This window comes from Solea solea, chromosome 11, assembly GCF_958295425.1.
Source record: "Solea solea chromosome 11, fSolSol10.1, whole genome shotgun sequence".
NCBI lineage: Eukaryota > Metazoa > Chordata > Actinopteri > Pleuronectiformes > Soleidae > Solea > Solea solea.
In genome coordinates this window covers 1,544,817-1,568,902 of record NC_081144.1, presented here as the reverse complement: position 1 = coordinate 1,568,902, position 24,086 = coordinate 1,544,817, and the positions used below count along the sequence as shown (strand labels likewise).

The 24,086-nt window shown below is 38.8% G+C and overlaps 1 protein-coding gene across 3 annotated transcripts in view; it reads right to left on the bottom strand.

Moving 5' to 3' along the window:
* The window catches only part of prkcz (protein kinase C, zeta), a 125,177-nt gene that overhangs the window by 30,820 nt on the left and 70,271 nt on the right, over positions 1–24,086 (bottom strand). For 2 of the 3 annotated variants that reach the window (XM_058642143.1, XM_058642146.1), the window contains 5 exons: positions 15,647–15,732; positions 7,673–7,804; positions 6,697–6,787; positions 5,259–5,314; positions 4,464–4,658 (listed from right to left, as the gene is read on the bottom strand). In XM_058642143.1, coding sequence (XP_058498126.1) covers positions 4,464–4,658; positions 5,259–5,314; positions 6,697–6,787; positions 7,673–7,804; positions 15,647–15,732 — 560 coding nt within the window. Of the gene's footprint in view, positions 1–4,463; positions 4,659–5,258; positions 5,315–6,696; positions 6,788–7,672; positions 7,805–15,646; positions 15,733–23,016; positions 23,069–24,086 lie in introns of those variants that run through there. The other variant, XM_058642145.1, reaches the window with a different exon arrangement.

Here is a 24,086-nt window from a genome sequence, read left to right as displayed (position 1 = left end):
CAAACAATTCAATTTTCAATCAGTTTCGTCCTCAACTGTATTACGTCCGGTCGTCGCTCCAAAGTTTAGAAAGAGTTTGAGCGAAATCCTGATCATTGAAAATAAAAAGTGTTGCTTTTTCAAACAAATAAAATACAACAATTTAGGTTTTTACAGTTTTTACAGTTTTTCATTCCCACAACAACAACAGAGGAAGTTGGGATTGAAAAAAAAAATATGAAATTGACAAAACGTTGACGTCAAAATCACTTTCTTCAAAAAACTGCTCTTCACTGTGTTTCTGTCAATTCTAACACGTTTTAATTGACATGTTAAAAGATCTGGAAAAATGTAATAAATAAAAAAATAAAAAAATGGTTAAATAATGTGAATTGAACAAATATTTCATTTGCACTTTGTGTCTTTTGATTTTATGGTTCATTGATGTTGTTGTTTGAAAAATATTGACACAAATCTAATCAAATAAATTATCCCCCGAATTCTGCGTAACATGAGCGAGGAGAACGTTAGGTTCAGGAATGATCCACGATTCTAAACCATATTGAACACGGACACAGTAGAAAAAAACAAAGAGCGAGGAGTCCGTGTCCAGCCTGAGGCGAGGACATTTTATACAAATCCAAAGTGTCATTACGTTGATAATAGTTCATGTAAATGTGGGTGAAAACACAGCCAGTGTCTAAATATCAAGCTCCTCCTGCTGTGCCTCTAACACCATATTGTTAATTTATAACACCACAAGAGGGACGTCCCACTGTGTGCACACCATACCAAATTCCTTCAACCGGACTCATTACCGCGAGAGGAACTGAGAATTGTGCAGAACACGTCATCACAACACATCTGTGATGTTTGGTCATCGCTCGGCTCCTTCAGCTCAGCTTCCTTTGATCTGCGGCACAAGGCCACAGCGAGGATGAATTATTAAAAAATGACAGCACGCCAACGTAGCCATGAATAAATAAAACAAAAAATGGGATTTAAAATTCAATTTAAAAAACAGACGCTTTCCTTAAATCTGGTTTTATTAGAGGGCAAAATGTGTTATGGAATCAAATTTGTTTTTTTTTGTTCGCAGCTGTCGCAGAAATTTTTTTGGGGATTTAAAAAAAAACAAAAAAAAAAACAAGATCATAAGACGATGAGGGAAGTGGAGGCGTGATGTGTGTCGTCCTCCTGGGTTTGTTTGAAAGATGCAGCTGCTCACGGATTCAAGTCTGGCTTCCACCAGCCAGCCTGACTTTTTAGAGGATGAAGAGTTGAGCAATAGTGCCATCTAGTGGAGTGACATAGGAACAACAAGGCAAAGTCACCAGACTTCTACTAAATCTATCTCTGTCACGTAACTGTTGTTCTGTGGAGAGTTTTGAACTCTTCAAGCTGCAATGTACACAAAGAACAGTGATTATTGAACTCCATCTCATCAACTCTTGATAAACAGGTTTTCAGACATAAACCTTTTGCAGTTTCCAATTCTCATCCTCACAAACTTCCGATTGCAGCCAGACAAAGGACACTAGGGCTGAAACAATTACTCGATGAATCGATTATTAATCGATGACTAAATTAATCGTCAACTATTTTGATAATCGATTATTCAGTTTGAGTGTTTTCTAAAGAATTAAAACCAGTTTCTGTGATGTTTCAGTTTTTTTACTTTTAAGAAGCTGATTATTTTGTGAATATTTCCTGGTTTCTTTGCTCCGTATCACTAAGGAATCATTTTTGGTTTGTGGATAAAAGAAGAAATTCTGAGAACATCGTCATTTCCAGGTTTGACGAAACACTGATCGGACCAAGTGATGACTCGATTACTCGTTAGCTGTAACCCTAAAGGACAAAAAGTTCATAATGAATAATATAATAATGAACAATACAGTACTGAATAAAAATCTTAACATTACATAACAATTTAAGAGAGTAGATCCTCGCAGGAAGAGACGTACGCCGAGCTCATAATAGCTTAATGAATAAAGGTAATAAAGCATTATTTTGTGTGAGAATAGCTTTAGAAAAATGAAACATGGCAGAATATTTCTTTATGTTTCTTATGCAAACTTGGAATTTCTGCTATTGATACCAATATCACAGTCTTGAGTATCTACAAATATCTTACAATAAGTCCACGTAGCTTCTATGATCACTGCAGAGAAACATACGTTTACATTTCTCACATTAACATGCTCTTTAAAACTTGCTTAATGAGGCATTTATGTTATATTTATGGATATTTTTGGATTATATTGGATTTTAAGATGTGGGTTTTTTTTAAGCAGCATTGGACTGAAACCACCTGAATATTGCATTGATTGGCTCATCCCTGATAAAAACACTCTTATTCCACTTTTAACTAAACTGTTGATTTTACATTGATTAATGTATTCATAAAAGTAATAATTGCTGCCAAACTTAATCAGACTTTTAAATAACACTGCCTGAGGCCCTACAGATGTTTTTATGATCAATATTGTTTTAACATTTTTATATTTTAGTCTTCATGATGAGTTTGGGATGTGTGTAATAATTATGTGTAAAGTATATTATGCACCGTTTACTTTGAGTGTTGTTTTTATTGTATCTGTGAAGACGTTTTTATGTTAAAAAGAGAAACAAATATTTGCCAAAACTTTTAACGTTTAAACATTTTTCTTCACAGGTTTGCAGAAAAGTAAAATAAAGTGGGATAAAATGTTTCTGAAGACGGAAACAGCAGTCAGCGACATTTACATTAATGATAAATAATACATGTGGATATAATATGTGCGTATATACGCCCGTGTCTTTGCTGCTACAGTATAACAGCATTACGCACTTCACATCGTGTGCATCTGGCGGCTCATCACAGCAAAAAAAAGACACTGGAGGCAGATTTGAGCATCTCCTGTGAGTCACCCACTCACTTATTCTTGCTTCCTCCTAAACCTTTTTCCTCCAATTCATAAGCCCTGTGCCACGTCTGAATCAAATCCACCCCCACTTCTTTTTTCTTTTTTTTAAAAAAAAACCCTCATTCCTCATTCAGAAGCTCCTGACTCAGTATTTTTCACTCTTTTCACTCCTGCGTCCCAACCCCCCCCCCCCCCCCCGTACGTCCTTCATTGTTCTATTTCCTCCATCTCCCTGTGCTCTGCACTCTGGCCACATCATCAGTGACAGATTCACATTTGCAAATACAACGTCAAAGTCATTAAATAACCTGTGTGTAATCTAAGAACATGTGGAGACAGTGTTTGAAACTCTTAAGAACAGCGGTTTCCCTGTTTCATCTGTCCTGGAGCCTGTTGTGTTCTCCACTGTATCATCATCATCATCATCATGTCATCTGACATCAGCAGCACAAACCACAGATCCTAAACAGAGTGATCGTCACCGCAGCAGTGATGCTGGAGCGGGGAAAAGGATGATCGTAGATCATGACGTCACAACTGGGATGCGGCGGATTTTGTTTTGGGTCTCCAAACAAAGTTGCCAACCTTTTAGTTACCATTTATGTTCCTATGTTTTAAATAACATACCTAAAATGACCTTAATTCATTCATTTACCAAACATCTCTTGGACATGATTTGTTTACCAAATCAAAATAATATTAGGTTTTTACTGATTTGGCTGTAAATTTGCTCTTGTCATGATTTATGATGGTGATTAGAGTCACGATCACGTTCCATCTTTAAAAAGTGGATTTGGGAAATTGTATTCGAGTAAGTTGGCACAATTTATCCACAAGAGTGAATCATCCACTAACGTCAACAATGTTTATAGCTCTATGAAGTGTCAAACTGGTGGCCCGTGGGACAAATCAGGCCCCCCAATCGATTACAGGTGGCTCACCACAATAACATGTTATACTGCCATGAAAACATGGCCCATGACCTAATTATGTTATTATTCTGAAGTATTTCCATCATTCCATATTAAAAACAAACACTTTTACTTTGGAATTCTGTGAAATATCATCACAAATATCTTTATTGCAACATCACGATGGAATATTTTAAGCTAATAAAAAAAAAAAGTTGTTTTTTCCCCAATTTTTTCTCGAGACCGGCCCCCTCTTGAGACTTCAGACTAGATGCTCATTTGCCCCCCAGGTCATTTGAGTTTGACACCCCTGCTCCATGCAATAAATAAATGAACAGAGGCGTTAAATCAACTCTGTGCTCTTGTATCTCAATATTACCGAACAGCTGTGTCCAGATTCCACCTTTTCTAATTTTAAACTCTTTATCTCACATAGTCACCACTATGTGAGATAAAGTGTCTCCATAGAAGGTCGATTGTTTTTCACATTCAAGAAATTTGATGTTATATAGTAAGTAGTTAGTAGTATAGTTAGTATAGTTATATTTGGGGCATTTTTATGCTTCATTTGTTAAGCACATAACATCATCTGTACCATAAATAACCATCATCAGTCTGAATCATGTCCCTGTTTCACACCGTCGCTCTCACTCGAGTGTCTCACCTCGTCATCGTGGACCAGCTCCTTCTTCACCACCTTCATCGCAAACATCTGCTCGTTCTTCTTTAGCCGAACCAGCAGGACCTTGGCGTAGCTGCCGCGCCCGATCACCCGGATCAAGTCGAAGTCGCTCAGTCCCAGAGACAGACCCTGGGACAACTTGATGCCGTCGATGCCGTCCACAACTCCTTTGATGTCCTGCAGGGGGCAGAAGAGTGTGTCAATGCAACTCAGACATGTATAATATAACATAATATAATATAATATAATATAAAATAATATAACATAATATAATATAATATAATATAATATAATATAATATAATATAATATAATATAATATAATATAATATAATATAATATAATATAATATAATATAATATAATATAATATAATATAATACAATATATTATAATATAGTATAATATAATATAATATAATAACATATAACATATTATAATATAATACAATATAATATAATATGATATAATATAATAAAATATAATATAATATAATATAATATAATATAATATAATATAATATAATATAATATAATATAATATAATAATATGGAATATGAGATGAAAACATTGTTCAGAGAGAGCAAACAATATGGTGAAGCAAATGTTCCTGACGGTGGCTTTGTGTTGTACTTAAGGCTCTGACCACTAGTTAGCAACAGGTTGTCTCCAAAATGACTCTCAAATTAAGAAAGTTGTATATTGTCAAGTTTTTCTTGAAATACACTGTTAATATATCCTAATAAATCCCTAATAGTGACAAAGAGCTTCCTCCTCACCTCTGAATCTGCATCCTCTGTTTTGTCCTCTGTACAGTTGTGTGGCAAAAAGGGTACTGCAACAACAACAACAACAACAACAACAACAGACAGAGAGACTGAATTAGAGCCAGTTAATGCACTTTCAATCTATTTTCTGGCCAGTAGAGGGAGGTAGAATACACAGAATAATGTCACGGAAAACCAAACTAGGTCAATCCACAGGGGGTCCCAGAGCATCTCATATCAGGGGCCGTCCTCTAACAGTCCAACACATCAGGCCGCAGTCTCCTCATAATAGGATTAAAAAGTGTGTTTGTAAGGGATCCCATCAGAGAGCAGTCATGTGGTTGGAGTTTGACTTACATAAGTCACACAAGTGAATGAGGGGTTTTGGTTTAACTTAAGAACTCAGGTTCATTTAAAAGTGTGGAGGCTTTTGGTGCCGTTACTATAAATATGACTAAATATGAATTTGACTGTGCAGACTGTGGATTCAATGGAGAGCAAAATGTAAACGTCAGGGCCCAGGTTTCATTTTTCTCTTTGACCTTGTTGTCATGGAGACAGTCAATAACAGTTGCAGACACTAGTGTCACTAAATGACAGAAAAAGGGCATGATATGGAGATTTGTTGTGTAATGATGCATCAACTCGGATCGATATACTCTACATATAGACGGATTCAATAAGCAATAATAGTATATAATAATATAACATATAACAATTGTATGTATGATCCATAAAGTCAAGACTGACTTTAAATAAAATACTTAAAATCATAGTTAAGTTAGGCCTTTATGGGTTGTATCCAAATGTCAATGTGTAAAATCAATTACAGCCATGGTTCTCAAACTGTGGTGTGTGTACCAGCAGAGGTACGCGAGCTTCCTCCAGAAATACTGTTCGACTGCTTCAGACTTGCATCAAAACAAATATCTCGTTCAGCTGATCAATTATAAATCAATTAACTATCAGTAACCTTTCCTAACCCTCCTAATCCTCAGAGAGCAAGGATCTATCTTAGTGTCCTCACTGCTGTCCTCATGTCCCAATTCAAGGATGAGTCCTTTAGATATCACTCAATAAACGGTTGGTTTCAAGATGTCAAGCTAATCTTTAGATTAGGGCTGCAACTAACGTTTATTTTCATCATCGATCAATCAATATCATTTTCTTGATGAATCGGACACTCGTTTTTGGTCTTTATAATCTTCATGTTAGAAAATGTTGATCAGTGTTTCTCAAACCTCGTCTTGTTTTGTCCACAAACCCAAATTATTCAGTCTCAACGGTTTCAGAAGCTGAACAATCAGAAAGCACACTAACTGATTAACTGATTAATCAAATAATCATCGCAGCTCTACTTTGATGGTACATCGTTTTGACCGTGATGAATGGCTGAAGTCTACTTCATTATTATGAAGAGGACGGAGAGGAGAAGCTTTCAGTGACTTACTCTCGTCGGGGTCCTCGGTGTCGTCCGGTGGAAGGTCCACTTCTTCACTCTTGTCGTCTGACGGGGGCTCCTGTGATGGCATGACTGGATCCTGAGCAAGGAAGTAAAGAAACTCATGGAGAAACATTCGAATACGCGTCCAACGAAATATCCTCCACAACAGTCACACCGGAGTTTGAGGTGAAACATGTTAGTGTGGACTGAGGGAAGATGATCTCAGCTGAAGTGTTGTTGCTCTGGGAGAACTTGTGATCATATGGAGGTAAAAAAGAAAAGGGAATAAGTCACTTCACGTATTGATCTGCAAAGTCACTTATCAATCTGTGAAGATACTGCTCACAGCCAGCAGCCAATGGCAGAGCAGGTTTTCTACTGACGACATTGATTTTCTAGTCAGTGCTGACGTTTAGGTCTTTGTAGTCAAATGAACTGATTGCATGGTTTGGTTTGCTGCTCTTTTTGTCTCATTTTAATAGAATGAGAAGAAAGTAAAAGAAGATAAGCTGCAGACGTAGAAGTCCACAAAAACAAACAGGAAATGTCCAAAGAAAGATCTACAAAGTTGAGCTTGAACACTGGACTCTGTGTCTCTTTGTGTTTGGTCAAAGGTGAGAATCAGGGGAGGGATCTGGTCTTGAACCATGATCAGCACATCCTCCTTTATGACCTTCTCCCTCTGGAACACTATTTCTTATAAACGGTGCAAGTGTGTGATGTGTCACTATTTTCAAAATGTGTAGTGTGTGCATGTTTTAGATTAGACAGAAAACTATATGGCTGAAAACAAAGCTTGTCTTCTAGTGTGTGTGATACAACGTGATGTCACACTTGGTGAGGATTTGATGCTCTTTCCTGCTGAGGGAGTAACATCATCTTCATACATGCTGATAACACAGCAGCTGGATTTCAGGGTTTGCCTGAATGCTGAAGGACTGCACTGGCTCATGAAGAAAAATGATGAAGATGAAATACTCACCATAAGCTTTTGGCAGGTCTGAGGGATGAGTCTGTGACAGCGCTTATGGACCAGCAGTTTGCAGTTGATACACTTGTAGCCCTGCCTGCCCAGCCCCCATATCCTTTCACTACAGTGGCCACAGTAGGCTTTCTGTAAGGTAACAACAGGACACACACACACACACACAGAATCATATTTTCACTGAGTGAAGATTCATGAGCAATGACAAATGTACAGTACAGTGTCAGGACGTGAAGGACAAACATCAGGTCATTTACACATTGTGTTTGCATTCTCACATGGAAAAACTTCTCCTGTCCCTGTCTGGGTATTGTACAATTGGATTGTGCATCGAGTAGTGTAGAGTAGAGTAGAGTAGAGTAGAGTAGAGTAGAGTAGAGTAGAGTAGAGTAGAGTATAATAGAGTAGAGTAGAGTATAATAGAGTAGAGTAGAGTAGAGTAGAGTAGAGTAGAGTATAATAGAGTAGAGTAGAGTAGAGTAGAGTATAATAGAGTAGAGTAGAGTAGAGTAGAGTATAATAGAGTAGAGTAGAGTAGAGTAGAGTAGAGTAGAGTAGAATAGAGTAGAGTAGAGTAGAGTAGAGTAGAGTAGAGTATAATAGAGTAGAGTAGAGTAGAGTAGAGTAGAGTGGAGTAGAGTAGAGTAGAGTAGAGCAGAGTAGAGCAGAGTAGAGAAGAGCAGAGTAGGTGTATCTGTCATGTTCGCTTGCATAAAAGCCAGCAAGAGCCTATCCCCGCCCGCCACCGACCAAGTACGGTACTGTCGGCCACGGTCGCTCTGCGAAAATGTCCAATGAATTGGCGTCAGCTGAGAACATCAGCTATAGTGGCTACAGCTCATAAGTCCTGAACCCTGACACTAAAAACTCAAAGTACTCTTCAAATACAGTTTCTCCAAACGTATTTATTATTTTAGGTAGTTATTATCAATAAATATTTAGTTTCACCCGAAACATTTAGATTTAACATTTAGATTTAGCATTTAAATTTAGATTAAGATTTAACATTTAGATTTAGATTTAGATTTAACATTTAGATTTAGATTTAATATTTAGATTTAGATTTAGATTTAATATTTAGATTTAACATTTAGATTTAACATTTTGATTTAGATTTAAATTTAACATTTAGATTTAGATTTAATATTTAGATTTAACATTTAGATTTATATTTAACATTTAGATGTAACATTTAACATTTAGGTGTAACATTTAATATTTAGATTTAGCTATTTAAAATGTCTCTAAGTTGACAAATATTGTTGTAAATGTGCAACAAGTGACCCTCAAAAATTCATAAACATTTTTTTTTTAGTTTTTTAAACATTGTTTGAAGCTAAATGTGACAAAATGTTGCTGTTATTTTCAGCGTGAGCAAATGACACCCCATAGTAGAGTAAATGTAGAGTAGAGTAAATGTAGAGTAGAGTAGAGTAAATGTAGAGTAGAGTAGAGTAAATGTAGAGTAGAGTAGAGTAAATGTAGAGTAGAGTAGAGTAGAGTAAATGTAGCGTAGAGTAGAGTAGAGTAGAGTAAATGTAGAGTAGAGTAGAGTAGAGTAAATGTAGAGTAGAGTAGAGTAAATGTAGAGTAGAGTAGAGTAGAGTAAATGTAGAGTAGAGTAGAGTAGAGTAGAGTAGAGTAAATGTAGAGTAGAGTAAATGTAGAGTAGAGTAGAGTAGAGTAAATGTAGCGTAGAGTAGAGTAGAGTAAATGTAGAGTAGAGTAAATGTAGAGTAGAGTAGAGTAGAGTAGAGTAAATGTAGAGTAGAGTAGAGTAGAGTAGAGTAGAGTAGAGTAAATGTAGAGTAGAGTAGAGTAGAGTAAATGTAGAGTAGAGTAGAGTAAATGTAGAGTAGAGTAGAGTAGAGTAAATGTAGAGTAGAGTAGAGTAAATGTAGAGTAGAGTAGAGTAGAGTAGAGTAAATGTAGAGTAGAGTAGAGTAGAGTAAATGTAGAGTAGAGTAGAGTAAATGTAGAGTAGAGTAGAGTAGAGTAGAGTAAATGTAGAGTAGAGTAGAGTAGAGTAAATGTAGAGTAGAGTAGAGTAAATGTAGAGTAGAGTAGAGTAGAGTAGAGTAAATGTAGAGTAGAGTAGAGTAAATGTAGAGTAGAGTAGAGTAGAGTAAATGTAGAGTAGAGTAGAGTAGAGTAGAGTAGAGTAGAGTAGAGTAGAGTAGAGTAGAGTAGAGTAAATGTAGAGTAGAGTAGAGTAGAGTAAATGTAGAGTAGAGTAGAGTAGAGTAGAGTAGAGTAGAGTAGAGTAGAGTAGAGTAGAGTAAATGTAGAGTAGAGTAGAGCAGAGTAAATGTAGAGTAGAGTAGAGTAGATTAGAGTAAATGTAGAGTAGAGTAGAGTAGAGTAGAGTAGAGTAGAGACTGTTTAATATCCTGCTCTCCAGAGAGTTTGTTGTTTGACTGCTTCTTTATGTTTGGTTTGTTTTAGCTTCATTCTTACATGGCTGAATTAGTACCAAAGAAAGCTTTGTTTGCAGCTTAGCTTCCCCGGACATCGTTTAATCTGACACTTCAATGTTTCACTGGAGGCTACAGATTTAACATGCAGTGTGTGGACAACATTCATTTACAGGCTGTACATGCTGACAGTGTGAAGAACAAAGAGTCCCAATCTGTGCTCGGTTGCCATGGAAATGTGTCACCAAGACTTCAAAGGCATCCCTCAGTCTTTTCTAATCTGACTGTACATTTAGAAAAGAATCCAACACTCTTGCCTCATTCTGCGTTTGCCTTTTCCCTTCACTGCAAACACAATCCCAGAATAATCACCAGTGTTGACGAAGACGCGATCACTGTGCCAGGATTCAGACGGGGCTTGAAAACACCAGGGAGTGCTGTTCGTCACGCTTTTTATTCTCTGGCTCAGAAGACAACCAGTCACACGCAGCTTTACCCCGCTTTACCCCACTTTACCCCCCCACCAACGCTGGTAAAGACAAAATCAAAATAAAGTCTGACTGACTATAACTTTAAACTTCGACTTTTCCACACGATTAGCTCGACAAGCACAGCAGAGGCGCAGCGACCGCACTCGTGATGATTTAAACTTGAAACTTCTGATAATTGTCGCTTGACAACGCGAGGAGTGGCGTCACAATTTCAACTGTATCACGCTGATCCGTAAATCCTTTCGTCGGCTTGTTTATTTGCCCTGTATCTATAATCATGCTCCTTTTCTTTGTTTGGATAATTGGATGGATTTGATGGGTTTTCTGAGGGAAGAGATTTGAAACTTCTAGTGCTGAGAGAACACAACAGGAACCCAAGAAAATGAGGCGCTCAGTGTCTCCACTGAACCAAACCAGAGATTAGAAACAGGCAGAATGTGTTTTGGTCCAATCACAGCAACAGCAAGAAAAACAACTCTACAGGTGACAGGAAAGTGTGGGACACGTTTAAAAAAAGCCTCATGATGATGATGAATATATCACTTTTATGTTAGTTTAGTTCATATACTGTATATAAGGGTTTTGTAACAATACTTTAACAATAAAATGGAAAATAAAGGAAATAAAATGAAATGAAAAGTCTATTATAGACTGAAAAGGTGTAGACTGAAGCACAAACTTATTAAGTCTACTTGTTTTCATGTGTCTACGCACATCAAGCAGTGCAGGGCGCATGAAACAGTAGGTGGCGTCGTAACAAACAAGGGAGACATTTACCTGAATATCAACTTTAGCACAAAACTCAAGCACTTTCACTGATTCATGTCGATTTAGGGCGAATTCAAGGACCTGTAATCATGACAATCCTGACACACACACAAGTAAACCTGTGCTGGTTCTTCACTCAAACTGAGCTGAAAAAATAATGATTTATATAAAGATTTATAGGCCAACGGTGCAAACGCTGCACCCTCAAGGTAAAAGCTGCTGTCTAACACAGATATCCATCACTGTGGTGGTGGTGGTGGTGGTGGTGGGTCATGGCAGGGGTATAAAGACAAACACGACTGGAAAGCATCGAGACAGGATACCTTAGTAAATTGTTTGTTATTTTAAACAACAACAAAGAAGGTTCTCACCAACGTACGTGACATTATTTGTTTAGATGTTCTACCCTGTACCCTGAGAGGCTGGTGTCTGTCCATCGTCCCACTGATGGAGAGCTGGTGGAGGGCAAAGAGCCAGCAGGTTCTCACTGAGTCCTGCTCCATCATGTGGCAGACGGGAGCTAAACAGACTCCATTAAGTCTAACGGGAGGAATCTACAAAGCAGCATTCACTGCAGCTACAGCAAGACGAGATGGAGCGGGACCAAGAACAGAGGGAGGAGAGGGAGAGAGAGAGCGATGGAGTGAGAGAAGGGAGGAGAAACCTGACCTACTTCTCCTTGGCTTATTTATATGCCGAGTACAACGTCGCACGCCAACCAGACTCTGAAGAAGTGGCATGACTACAACAGTCTGAAAAACAACTGCTTACCGTGTAAGAAGTTGTGAATTCTCGCTCTGAACTTCATCACTTTCTTCCTTTCGTCAGTAGATTTAAAGCTAAATTTTACAGTTTTACTGAAGTAAAATCTTTAACTGTAGTTTACAGCTGTTCTGTCAGCTCTGTGTCAGGCTGCTGCACTTATAATATAATTTATAATATATACTAACATCTGCGTGTTGACGTGTTCACAGTGAATAACATTAACATTAGAAATCTCTACTGTTCCACATCCTGACAGCTGTCACTCATGCTGAGTGTTTCCTCGGTGACATAAATCTTTTCAGTCAGACTTTTCTATGTTAACACTTTACAGTGCAGTACAGTTCAATATGAACGCAGTATTATAGTGATATTATCTTATTTATGAGACAGTTTCCAGCTTGGTAATAACAATGGTAATAGTGTGGTACTATGACGATAATCTTAGTAATCGTGTGTAAATCCTGAAGGAATATTCAGGTAATATATATATATGTATATATATATATATATCTATATACATAGATATATATATATATATATAGGCACATAATTATGTCACACACACTTGATATTGATACTGATATTACCAAGCTTTTAACTCTCTTAATTCGTTATAACAAACTGATCACCAAACAACTACCATGTTTTTACTCTACTGTAACGTACACAGTCAATTTTACAGTGTAAAACTAACACTAAAAGTGTAAATTTACCACCAATTCTGAAAAGAACAAAATATACAGAGGGATTTGTGTTCTATTCAACTCATCAACGTGCTAACATTACACTTAAAGTGAAATATAAAGAGTAAAATAAAGTTACTTTGACACTATATATATATATATATATACATGTCACATTAGAACAACGCAATGCAACCATGACTGTATTTTCCAAACAATTATACATTTAAATAATCAAAATGGACTTTTGTGTTGGGGTAGAATCAACAAAGGGGCGTCCTCTCTGCTCGTGAGGGTTAGGCTTCACAGTTTTAAAGGATTCATCCAGTAAAACATAAACATAAACACCCTCACTAAACGATAATTTCATTATATTGGTGCTGATATTAGAGCTAATTTTGTAAGAAACCCCTTCATTTCTATGATCTACAACTGCACTTTCATATTTTCAGGACAAATACTTCCATTTTGTAATGAGATATGTTAAGTAAAATAAATAATTGTCAATTCAATGTTAAAAACAAGTAAAATGATTATGTTTCTGGAGGAGCGAGGGTACAGTACACAGCCATACAATAACATATGAATGTGCTGAGTGGTTTCTATAGATGAACTGCTATGATCACTGGTGTTTGCTGCGCCTGTGCTGCACCTATCTGTCTCAGTATTAAAGACCACACCTTCATCTTACGTGGACTTAATGCTGGGGGCAAAGTGCTGAGTCAGTAAGACGTCAGTGCATTATAGACATCAAGACTACGGCAGACTACAGAAGACACTTCACTCTAACCAGGAAACCTCTATTCCACCCTCTAACTCCATGATAATTGCCTCCAAAGCTTGTCTTACATCAGCAGTGGTTCGCGTTAGGACAGAAATAATCTGACACAATCTAATATTGTGAGGCGTCGATGCTGCGTCTCAGGTTCACACTGTGTATGCTGATGTTTTTTTAAACTACAGGATTACAGTAAGTAAAGGAATCCCACATGTGCACCTTTTTATTTTAAAAGTCACACCATAAAGCAAAGGGAAGGGGAAAAATGTGATACGACAACATGATATGATCCTCTGGTTTACAGTTAATTCCCACAACATAAAGGTGCAGCACCACGAGAACCTGATCTTCCTTCTCCCCCCTCAGAGGAAACACATTAGCTGCATTAGGCTTGTTCTTCATCTGCTCCTCAGAGTGTTCATCATCTTGGAATAAGAACGCTTTAAAGTCCTCAGACGAGTGGGGGTGAGAGCAGGTGCAGCAGGGGAGACGATTAAAACCCACATGTCCGCGCAGGTACCAGTGTGTGTGTGTGTGTGTGTGTGTGTGTGTGTGTGTGTGTGTGGTGGACAACAGCTACACATCATGCCATATCTAGGACGCCATGAATTATTCATCCATATCCAGATATCTTAGCTACAGCGGTGACTTGATTACCTGTCACACACAGTACAGAGAGAGAGTCAGTGCAGCATGTTTGCAACAGACTGGATTGACTGTCTGTCTGTCTGTCTGTCTGTCTGTCTGTCTGTCTGTCTGCTTCACATAAAAATAGAAAGATGTGGAATCAAACTATGGAAAAACACTGGTTGGTTATGGGTAGTTTTATTATTCAGAATAAGGGAACGTGTCATCATGTGTTCAGTTTCCGCTCAATCACACAAGTGAGTCTGAAAATATAAATGCTTATAATGACATGGTCAACCCTCGCCTACTCAGCTTCTGCCATGTTATTCAAGACAGGGTACAAACCCTGGACAGGTCGCCAGTCCACCACAGGGCCACACATAGAGACAAGCAACCATTCACTCTCACACCTACGGTCAATTTAGAGTGTCCAATTTGACCTAATCCCCATACTGCATGTTTTTGTGGGACAGTGGGAAGAAACTAGAGAAACTAGAGAACCTGGAGAAAACCTATGCACACACCACACGGGGAGAACATGCAAACTCCATGCAGAAAGGCCCTTGTTAAGACCTGGGGTTTCTTGCTGCAAAGACAAGAGTGCTAACCACTACATGTGGCCCAGAACAAAACACTTGCCCTGGTTCAGGTTTGTGGTGGGAATATGTTCTGCCTTGGGGGGGTGCTGGTGCCAATCCTGGCTGACATAGGGTGAAAGGCGGGGTACACCCTGGACAGGTCGCCAGTCCATCATAGGGTCACACATAGAACCAACAACCATCCACTGTCACTGTCACACCTACGGTCAATTTGTCCAATTTGCCTAATCCTCAAATCTGCATGTTTGTGGAAACCAGAGAACCCGGAGAAAGGTCCATGCACACACGAGGAGGACACAGTTTCATGTCAAAACGTCCAATTTACTGACACATCTAATCTACTCTAAAGGACGTTTACAGCACTATGTGTTTCACATCTTGATCTCAGTTCCCTTTGAATTAATGCCAACATCTCAGATGATCTTCACGACTCAGTTAAGTCTAGTATGACACTCACTGATGGTCTGAGTAAACAAGCCAATCAGACAACGATGATGTCATCAAATCCAGGAAACCATGTAATGAAAGCACTAACAGCTTCTGTATCCACTGTAAACCATGCTGTACATGAGTCACGACTGATGACATGTATTCCTATTACTTATAAAAGACGGTCACAAAGACACCCACAAAAACAAGACGTCTTCATTCTAACATTTCAAAAATAATCCATTTATAATTGTGTAAATGCACTAAACTCAACGTTATAACAAAGGGAAGATCTACACCATCATTTCATCATTCTAAGCCCTGTGTCTTCCAGTGATTCAGCTGAATTGAGGGGAGCATGGCTCAGGCATCACCGCTGTGCTCTTCTACTGTTGGAGAGATCTGAAAGACACTCACCCTGTTAAAGCTCTTGGCCTGGAAGAGGTGTCCGTTGACTCGGTAGAGCTTCCTCCATCTTCTGGCCCCGCGGCGATAGATCGATTCTACGAGAGAAAGAAAACAGTTGTAGAGGAGCAGCATGGTGAAGGACTGGTGGAGATCCGGGTGGAGGTGGTGCTACACTAGAGAGGGGGACAGATGGAGGGGAGGGAAGAGGTGGAATAAAGAGTGAAAGATCCAGAGTCCATAGGCTTTGTGTTCACATGGAGTCTGAGTTCAACTGAGGGAAATAACCATCTGTAAACACACACACACACACACACACACACACACACACACACCAAGGTGCTTTGCTCCACCTCCTCTCTCTCTCTCTCTCTCTCCTTCATCTCCCTCCTCTTTTACTTCCTCAAATCCTCCGTCTCTCCTTTTTTTTTCTACTCCAGATAATGGAGTGACTTTTATTCAAATCAGAATATGACGATGTAGCTATTTATAAAAGAAAGAATGTTTTAAGCTATTAATAAACTGCGCGCTATAATCCAGTTCTTAGAAGTGACGGGATTAAAGAAAACATTCTACTGTCTTGTAAAAAAAGACTCGTAGCCTGGGTGAACCTCGCCGAGTCTGCCAGCGGTTCGAAAACCTCTGGCAAGGATGTTGTTTTTGGCCGAGGAAACCAATCACAGACGGGTGCTCGAAATGACGACAGACAACGTTGGTATGCATCCAAAACGCAGCCGCCAAAGAGCGACTGCCTTTCGATTTGGCGACTTGCTTCACCGAGCTAACCCTGGCAAAAGCTGCAGAACACCATCGCTCCTTGAAAACAGCAACAAGCAGGTTTGCTGACATGTTTTCTGTCTGCCGGCAATTTGACTTCACTCTGCAGAAACATCTGGTAAAGATGGCCAATTACAGAATCTCTGAAAAATGGGAACCAGTCACAAACGGGTGCACGAAAAGGCGGGGCCTAACACGGTGACGGCTTTCGATTCGGCTGTTGCTTCCATTTTAAGCAACTTGCTCCCACAGTGGCTGAATGTGGACAATGAAGATGAGTGACTTGCTCTGGAAACTAGTGGTTTTGTCAATGATGTTGATGTCTGAAACGAGTGATTGTGATGTGTCCATGGATGAAACCTTAGCCAATGAGCATATAGTCTGGTCAAGCGGGGGCCGACATAGAGGAAAAAAAGTGGAAAAACAACTTTCTAGTAGCCGGTGGGCAATATAAGATATTCATTATGATATTAGACAGTAAAAGTGCTTGTTTTGATATAAAATGATTCACAATAAAAACATATTTATGATGCACAAAAATAGAGAACTAATTTGAAAATTTTGCAAATAATGACGAGGAGAATTGTGATTAAAACAGCTTAAATATATGTAATTTCATGTTGAGTGTAATACATTTAATAAAGCAATGATTACAAATGTCTACTATTATAAAAATATTGCCGGCAAATACATTCTGTCTCTATTCCATTACCTTGCACAGTGGTGGGCGGGCCGCATGTAATTGATTGGAGGGCCACATGTGGCCCCCGGGCCACCAGTTTGACACATGTGCCGTAGACACTGCACAACACTGTGTCACCACATATGAGGATTTCCCCCGTCTCCCTCTTTATGTTTGCCGCTTATTTTTACTCTCAAGTCTCAGATCGGCCATTTATTTATGAAAATGAGCTTTTATTTCGTGGACATTACAGAGAATGATACAGTTGCCCCATAGGATTACGAAGCTGCCGGGCAAACTGATCTACTGGATCAATTCTAAAGGTTTTACATTTATGAACACTGGTCATGTTAAAACATCCTGGAAATCCATTTAAAACCTTGTGACACGTGTCCCAGTTATTCGAAGAAAAAAGAGCCACCTGAGCAAAGACTGCGGACGAACGTGAGCTGAGACAAAGTGAGGTCAAAAAGCTAAACCAGGAGACCCTCTGGGACAACTTTGGAAAGTCCAAGCTGGACTTAAATAGCTCCAAAGTCAATATTTATTTCCCTATAAGCTCCTGAAGTGAGTGAATTATGATCACTGACCTTTTTAGATTTGGTATTAACGTCCCTCAACGTCCCTCAGACCATTTGCAATGACATGGATATGATGAAATAAAGATGAGAGATGCAGTTAAGGTTCGGTTTACCTAGTGTCTCATGTTTGACTTCATCCACTGGTTGTCACACTGTTGTGTCTACAGTATCATGACACCACGTCATTTCGGATTTTCATATTGCTGAGTCGCGGTCCACTCCAAGTGTGAAAATGAGATTTAAAATCAAAGTGACTTCTGTGGGGAGCCATTATATTTATATTAGCAGCAGGAAATGTGGATTTCAGGGTGTCACGTCAGACGGAGCAACGCTTTAATTAGATTTTCCATGACACAGCAAAACAGCAGTGGACGTTTATTATGATAACCGCTGAAGACCAATGTGACCAATATTCATGATGCATATTATAAAGCCCGATGAGAAATATTCAGAGTTATATTGACCCGTCCTCATGTTTAGTGTCATATGCCAAAAAATGAAATAAGGTCAGCTCTGTAATTTGAAGGGGAAGAGGTACTTTAGTGATTTAGTATTTCAAGTCTCATAGACTTAGCAATATTTAATGGACTGTGGGGATATACCGGCCAGGTATTGCTTATGCTGGCTTGTGTATACACCACACTTCATTTCGCTTCATCACAAACTGTAAAGATCTGACTCATCACTGCGAACTTTATTCTCGGGTTGGACGACCTGCTCTGGAAATCTGTCCAAGGTCTCTTTGGTACAAACGTGTATACCGAGGTATTATTTGTCTTTATAGTTTATATTTTCCCCAAAAAATGTACAGACTCTACTCACGGCTCTACTCAGGACTTTCACCCGCTCTCCGTCACCACTGTATGAACAGAATGTGGAAAAAAGCTCCTACAGACAGGAACAAGCTACCAAACGCCCTTTAAACTCCAAAATCTGGTTTCTCTGGATCATTTAAAATTCAGTCTGAAGAATGTTAGAATCTAAATCATTGGCTCTCGGATGTTATTGTCTCTTATTGTCTCTTTGTTGATGTGTGTGTTTGGCCAGGACACCATTCGAATAGAGATTTGTAATCTCAATGGGATTATCCTGGTAAAATAAAGATTAGATAAAAAAAAAAAATAATAATAATAATAATAACAATGGTCAGATATGGAGATGATGGATGGGCAAGATGATTGGATTATGAAAAGCCAATCAGTTACTGTGATTCTTCTTATTAACTATATACACCTATATATATATATATACATATATATATATATATATATATATATATATATATATATATATATATATATATATATATATATATATCCATCCACCCATCCATTATCCTCCAATAAATTTAAGTGATTCCTTAAATCCATCTTAAAGCTGCTCCTTGTAATATTTGAATATCCAACGAATAATACCACCAAATACTGCATTTTTGCTAGTAATGTCCATCCCTAGTGGAGATATCCTGAAGTTCAATCACATTTTAAGTCCAAGTCCAAAATATTTTAGATCCTACTCAACTGCAACTGCAAAGTAAATTTAATTAAATCCTTCAATCTGTGTCTTTTCAACTTAAGCCTGTCTGCTGCTTATCTTCACAGGCGGTGACAAGTCGATTACTAAATCATTTTGTAAACTATGGTATATAATCATTAAAACTGATTCATCGAGAAAACAATCAACAGATTAATTGGTAATGAAAATAACCTTTGGTAAAGTAAAGGTCATGTTAGTGCAGTGAGTGGTGAATTTGATCTAAATGACCTGCTTTACAAATCAACCATATTAATCAATGATCAATACCACACACTGGAGTGAAGTGGTTGGCTGATCCGCATCAGGAACTCTTCGTCCTGTCTGCACTGGTTTCCCAGTCTGTGTGTGTGTGTGTGTGTGTGTGTGTGTGTGACATCCTCTTCCACTCACTCATTTTTACCTCTGTTGCTATGGTAGCCACAGCCCAGCTATACCATACACCAGCTATTCTTAGTTGGCAGGGAGGATGTCAGGAAGACACCATCTGCAAAGAAAAGTAGTGTGGAGGAACAACAATGTCCCTTCCTCTCTTCTTTCTGATTTACTGTGTCTGTGTTTAAATGTGCACGACCTCAGGTGAAATCTTGTTCCACACAGTTTTAACAAATGTCACTGTCTTCTTCTTTACCCTGCACCAACTATACAATCAATCGCAAATGTACACATTCATTGTTGATTCAGTTACATCTTATTCCCTTAACACAAACTCCAGCTGACGATTATTTTCATAATCAATTAACCTGTTGATTTTTTTCTAGATTAATCGATTTGTGTTTTTGGTCCAAAAAATGTCCGAAAATGTTGACCGGTGATTTCCAAAGGTTCTCAATTTGTCCTGTTTTGTCTCTGAACCAAATTGATTAAGTTTTAAAGATGTCTTTGTTAAAATGTTCACAGTTAAGAAGACAGAGCTTATAACTGCCTGCCAAATAGTCAGCTGTTCTCTATATCCACCAACTGACTGACTGCAAAATAATGAGCTATTATCTAAATCTACCAACTCAATGACAGCCAAATAATGAGCTATTATCTATATCTAACAACAGACTGCCTGCCAAATAATGAGCTATTATCTAAATCTACCAACTGAATAACAGCCAAATAATGAGCTATTTTCTCTATCTACCAACAGACTGCCTGCCAAATAATGAGCTATTATCTAAAACTGTATAATTGCTAAAAAAAAAAAAAAAAAACGCAACAAAAAACACTCAAACCCATTAATAAGTTATCAAAATAGTTGGCAATTCATTTAGTATTAAGTTGAACTTCATTGTTGGTTAATTAAGTTATAAGCTTCAGTATTTCATTGCTAATTCTCTGTATCTCTGTAAATAAATCTAGTATATTTTTTGGGGGATGAGCCGATACGATACTCTGTAATGTATTGCAATTGTAAAAATGAAAATAAAAGCAACAGTCTTTTAGCTGAGTCATGTTGAGGGCAGTTTATTTCGTCTTCATGGCAGAAGAATATTTGTGACACTGTTGGAGAATTACGTCTTTGAAAGAGTTTGAAATGATTCAGCACAAATGTGTTGTTAACAACTTCATAGTTTAAACGGTCTGAAAGGACTGATGACATGGTTTTTGAAGAGCTGTTTATATCTTTTTAGAATGTAGTTGTTTATGTTATTCTTCTGTTTACGTGTACATTTGCAACTAAACACTCATATCTTTCAATATTCTGTCTACTAAGACTTATAAGGTGACTGAATTTAGCAGTTTATGTTTTGATTGACTGACTTCACTCTGTCGCCTTTGTCACTCTCCCGTCCTGGTGTATATGTTTGTGATTCACAAGTCTCACTCAGAAGATTATTGCCCCAGCCAAATATTTGTTCTTTTGAAGTTTATCACTCGTCACTCCGTGCAAATCGACAGCCACAGAGAACGAGGGATTTAAACAGACATTTGGCCCAAGAGATATCGACTTCATGGATTTAGGCTCCACTGCGGCACAAACTCCGGTCAGAACGCTCTGAGAAAACACAAGTAGCTTTGCCATAAAGAGCTCTGCAGTTGTGTGTGTGTGTGTCATTGTTGCATCTTTCCTTTGCTCAGATTCAGGGCAGAGGAGATCAGAGGGAGGACGCACAGAGACAAACACAGGCCCCGGCTTTTCCAGGTCTTATCTGTGAACTCCCTCGTATACTGTTCACTCAAGGAATGGAGAAGAAGAAAGTAACGCCTACTTTGGGAGATTCTCTTTACTGTGTTGCCATAGTTACCCAGTATTTCTCCCTGAGTTCTTACCAGTGAGGGGGTTGGGGAAGGCGACACAATGAATGCGCCGCTGAGACAGTTCGTGTGAGGAAAGTGAACCCACACCATCATGTCACGCTTCCTCAGCGCCCACGTCAGATGCTAAATACAGTGTGCGTTGTGTGATTAAATCATTAATTCCAACAGATGTTTGGACAAAGTGGTAAATTGCAGCTCTTGGCTTAATGTCTTTAATCAGACAGACGATGAATAGCTGTGTGGTTACACAGAGGCTGAACCAATGAATGTTTTCCTCTTAAAGTGGTTTTTTTGGGCGTCTCTGCCGTTCCATGATAAATATACTACTCATTAATAATGATTAGGTCAATTGGCAATAGAAATAATAAATCCATAAATGGATGACATATGTTTTAACGATTCAGTAATATTCACAGACTGCTGTTGTCATTATTGATCATTAACTTCACAGAAACCTTCTCAGAGAGACAATGACAGCTCTGCATCTAATCGAGGTTTGTGTTTACAACCTTACAACAAACCCTTGTCTGTCACAGGAGATTTCAACCAATCACAGGGCAGATCATAGCAACAGGGCGCTCTGATTGGCTGTTCTACTACAACTTAAGGTTGTCACCACTGTTACAACTGTCACAACTGTTACAACTGTTACAACTGTTACCACTGTTACCACTGTTACCACTGTTACCAATGTCACAACTGGGGTGGGGTGGCTCAGTAGTTAAGACTGGTACTCTGTGTGTGAAACATCATGGTCGCAAGTTCAACTCCACCCCTGGCTGATTGTACTTAATTCCATTGTAAGTCGCTTTGGATAAAAGCATCTGCTAAATGACATGTAATGTAACTGTCACAACTGTTATAACCTCCAGCCAGCTCCTTCACTTCCGCTCAGTTGTCGTTCGGGGGGGGAAACTTGGGACTCTAGAAGGAAATGCTAACAATTAAAATGTCCGACATAGATCAAAAACCTTTACATTGTCTTCTGTTTGTCGGCTCTACACGCCCTAAATTGCCCCTCGGGGACACATAAAGTTCTTTGAATTCTAATTTGAGTTGTCTTTTAGTAGTTGTTTTAGTAGTAGTAAAAAAAATGGAAAGAAATGGGTGTATACATTTCAGTGTCATGACGGCACAAAAGTGGAGCACAGCCTCTGCTAAATTCTATAATTGGTCACTTAACACTCTCGGTAACCGACTGAAGAACGTCTCTGCATCGTTAACTAAAGGCTGCGCTTTTGAGAACCAGGAAAATTACGATTTAATATCACTTAAGAGTTCAGGGTGAGGATCACTTCCTGCTGACATGTTTCTAGGCTCGTCCTCGCAGCTTGAAGGTGATAGCATGCCTTGCTGAGCCCCACACACACACACACACACACACCATTTGCACTTGGCTGGCAGTCCTTCCGACAGCTGACCTATTACAACATCTCCCTCCAGAGCAGCGCCAGAGTCGCTCTGGCCCCATTTTTCCTTCACAAGCTGCCAGAATGAGAGTGAGAAAGGAAGGAACACTGCAGGCAAGTCAAAGCACTCGTATCAGAGACACAATACTACACCTCCAGATGCAAAGGCCAACACGCACAGTCCTGCCATTTTGTCCGCAGAGGGCATAAAGAGGAGCGGACGGCCTGCCGGTGTGAGACTGTAGCTTATACGTGGAGCCGCGGAGCAGGAGGACAGGGTGGTACTACCACATCTCTCCAGGACAGGACATTTACGAGCGCTTGACTCATTTCCAGACATTGTTTCTCTGAATCACTGGGAAGCAGCAGTAGCAGCAGTAGCAGCAGTAGCAGCAGCAGCAGCAGCAGTAGCAGCAGTAGCAGCAGCAGCAGCAGCAGTAGTACAAGTTACTACTCACAGTGAATGACCCCTCCCTCAAAAACTCTTCAAAAGAAAAATGAGGAGGAAAAAAAAAGGATCATAAGGCCTTCAGGCTGCACGGCAGTGTTTGATTTTGACTTCAGCAGGAATCGTGCACGACAGACTGAAACAGTTTCTGCAAATTACAGATAAAGCAGAATGTGAGCGCACGTTTCTCTGCATCAAAATTAGAATTTTAATCATCAGGCTGGGTAGTTTTCATAATAGAAGTTGTAGAAACCCAGTTTAGTGTTGGTTTATTACGTTTTTAATTCAGACCGACTTAAAAATCAACGTGATTTTTACTGCTTCTTTCACAGAAGTGAGGAAATGAGGGTAATGCTAAACATTTACAGGCTATTGTGGTTACATTTAAGCAAAGTGAGTAATTTCAACATTAAAAACCAAATCAAATCTAATGTTTGTTTTCAAATGATGTTCATCTACTCCCACTTAGAACTTTATCTCACAAAAGTGTTACTTTTAAAGATGTTTGTATGTCACGTTCGCTCAAAACAAAACATTTAAAGATGTTTTTTCCGAACAGAATAAAGTTAATTTGTGGACACTTTGTTTTCTGCTGCAAACTTTCCACTGTTTACATGACGTGAGGTTATTATGTCAGGCGTCCACTTCCAAAACAAAGGCCTGAGGATCGATGCAACAGCCTCGAGGCCTTTTCAGTCACAATGAGACTCAACATGTGATGGAGACAGTTCAATAGAGCCGTGACTAACTTTGTTACTTTGACTTTTAATTAAAC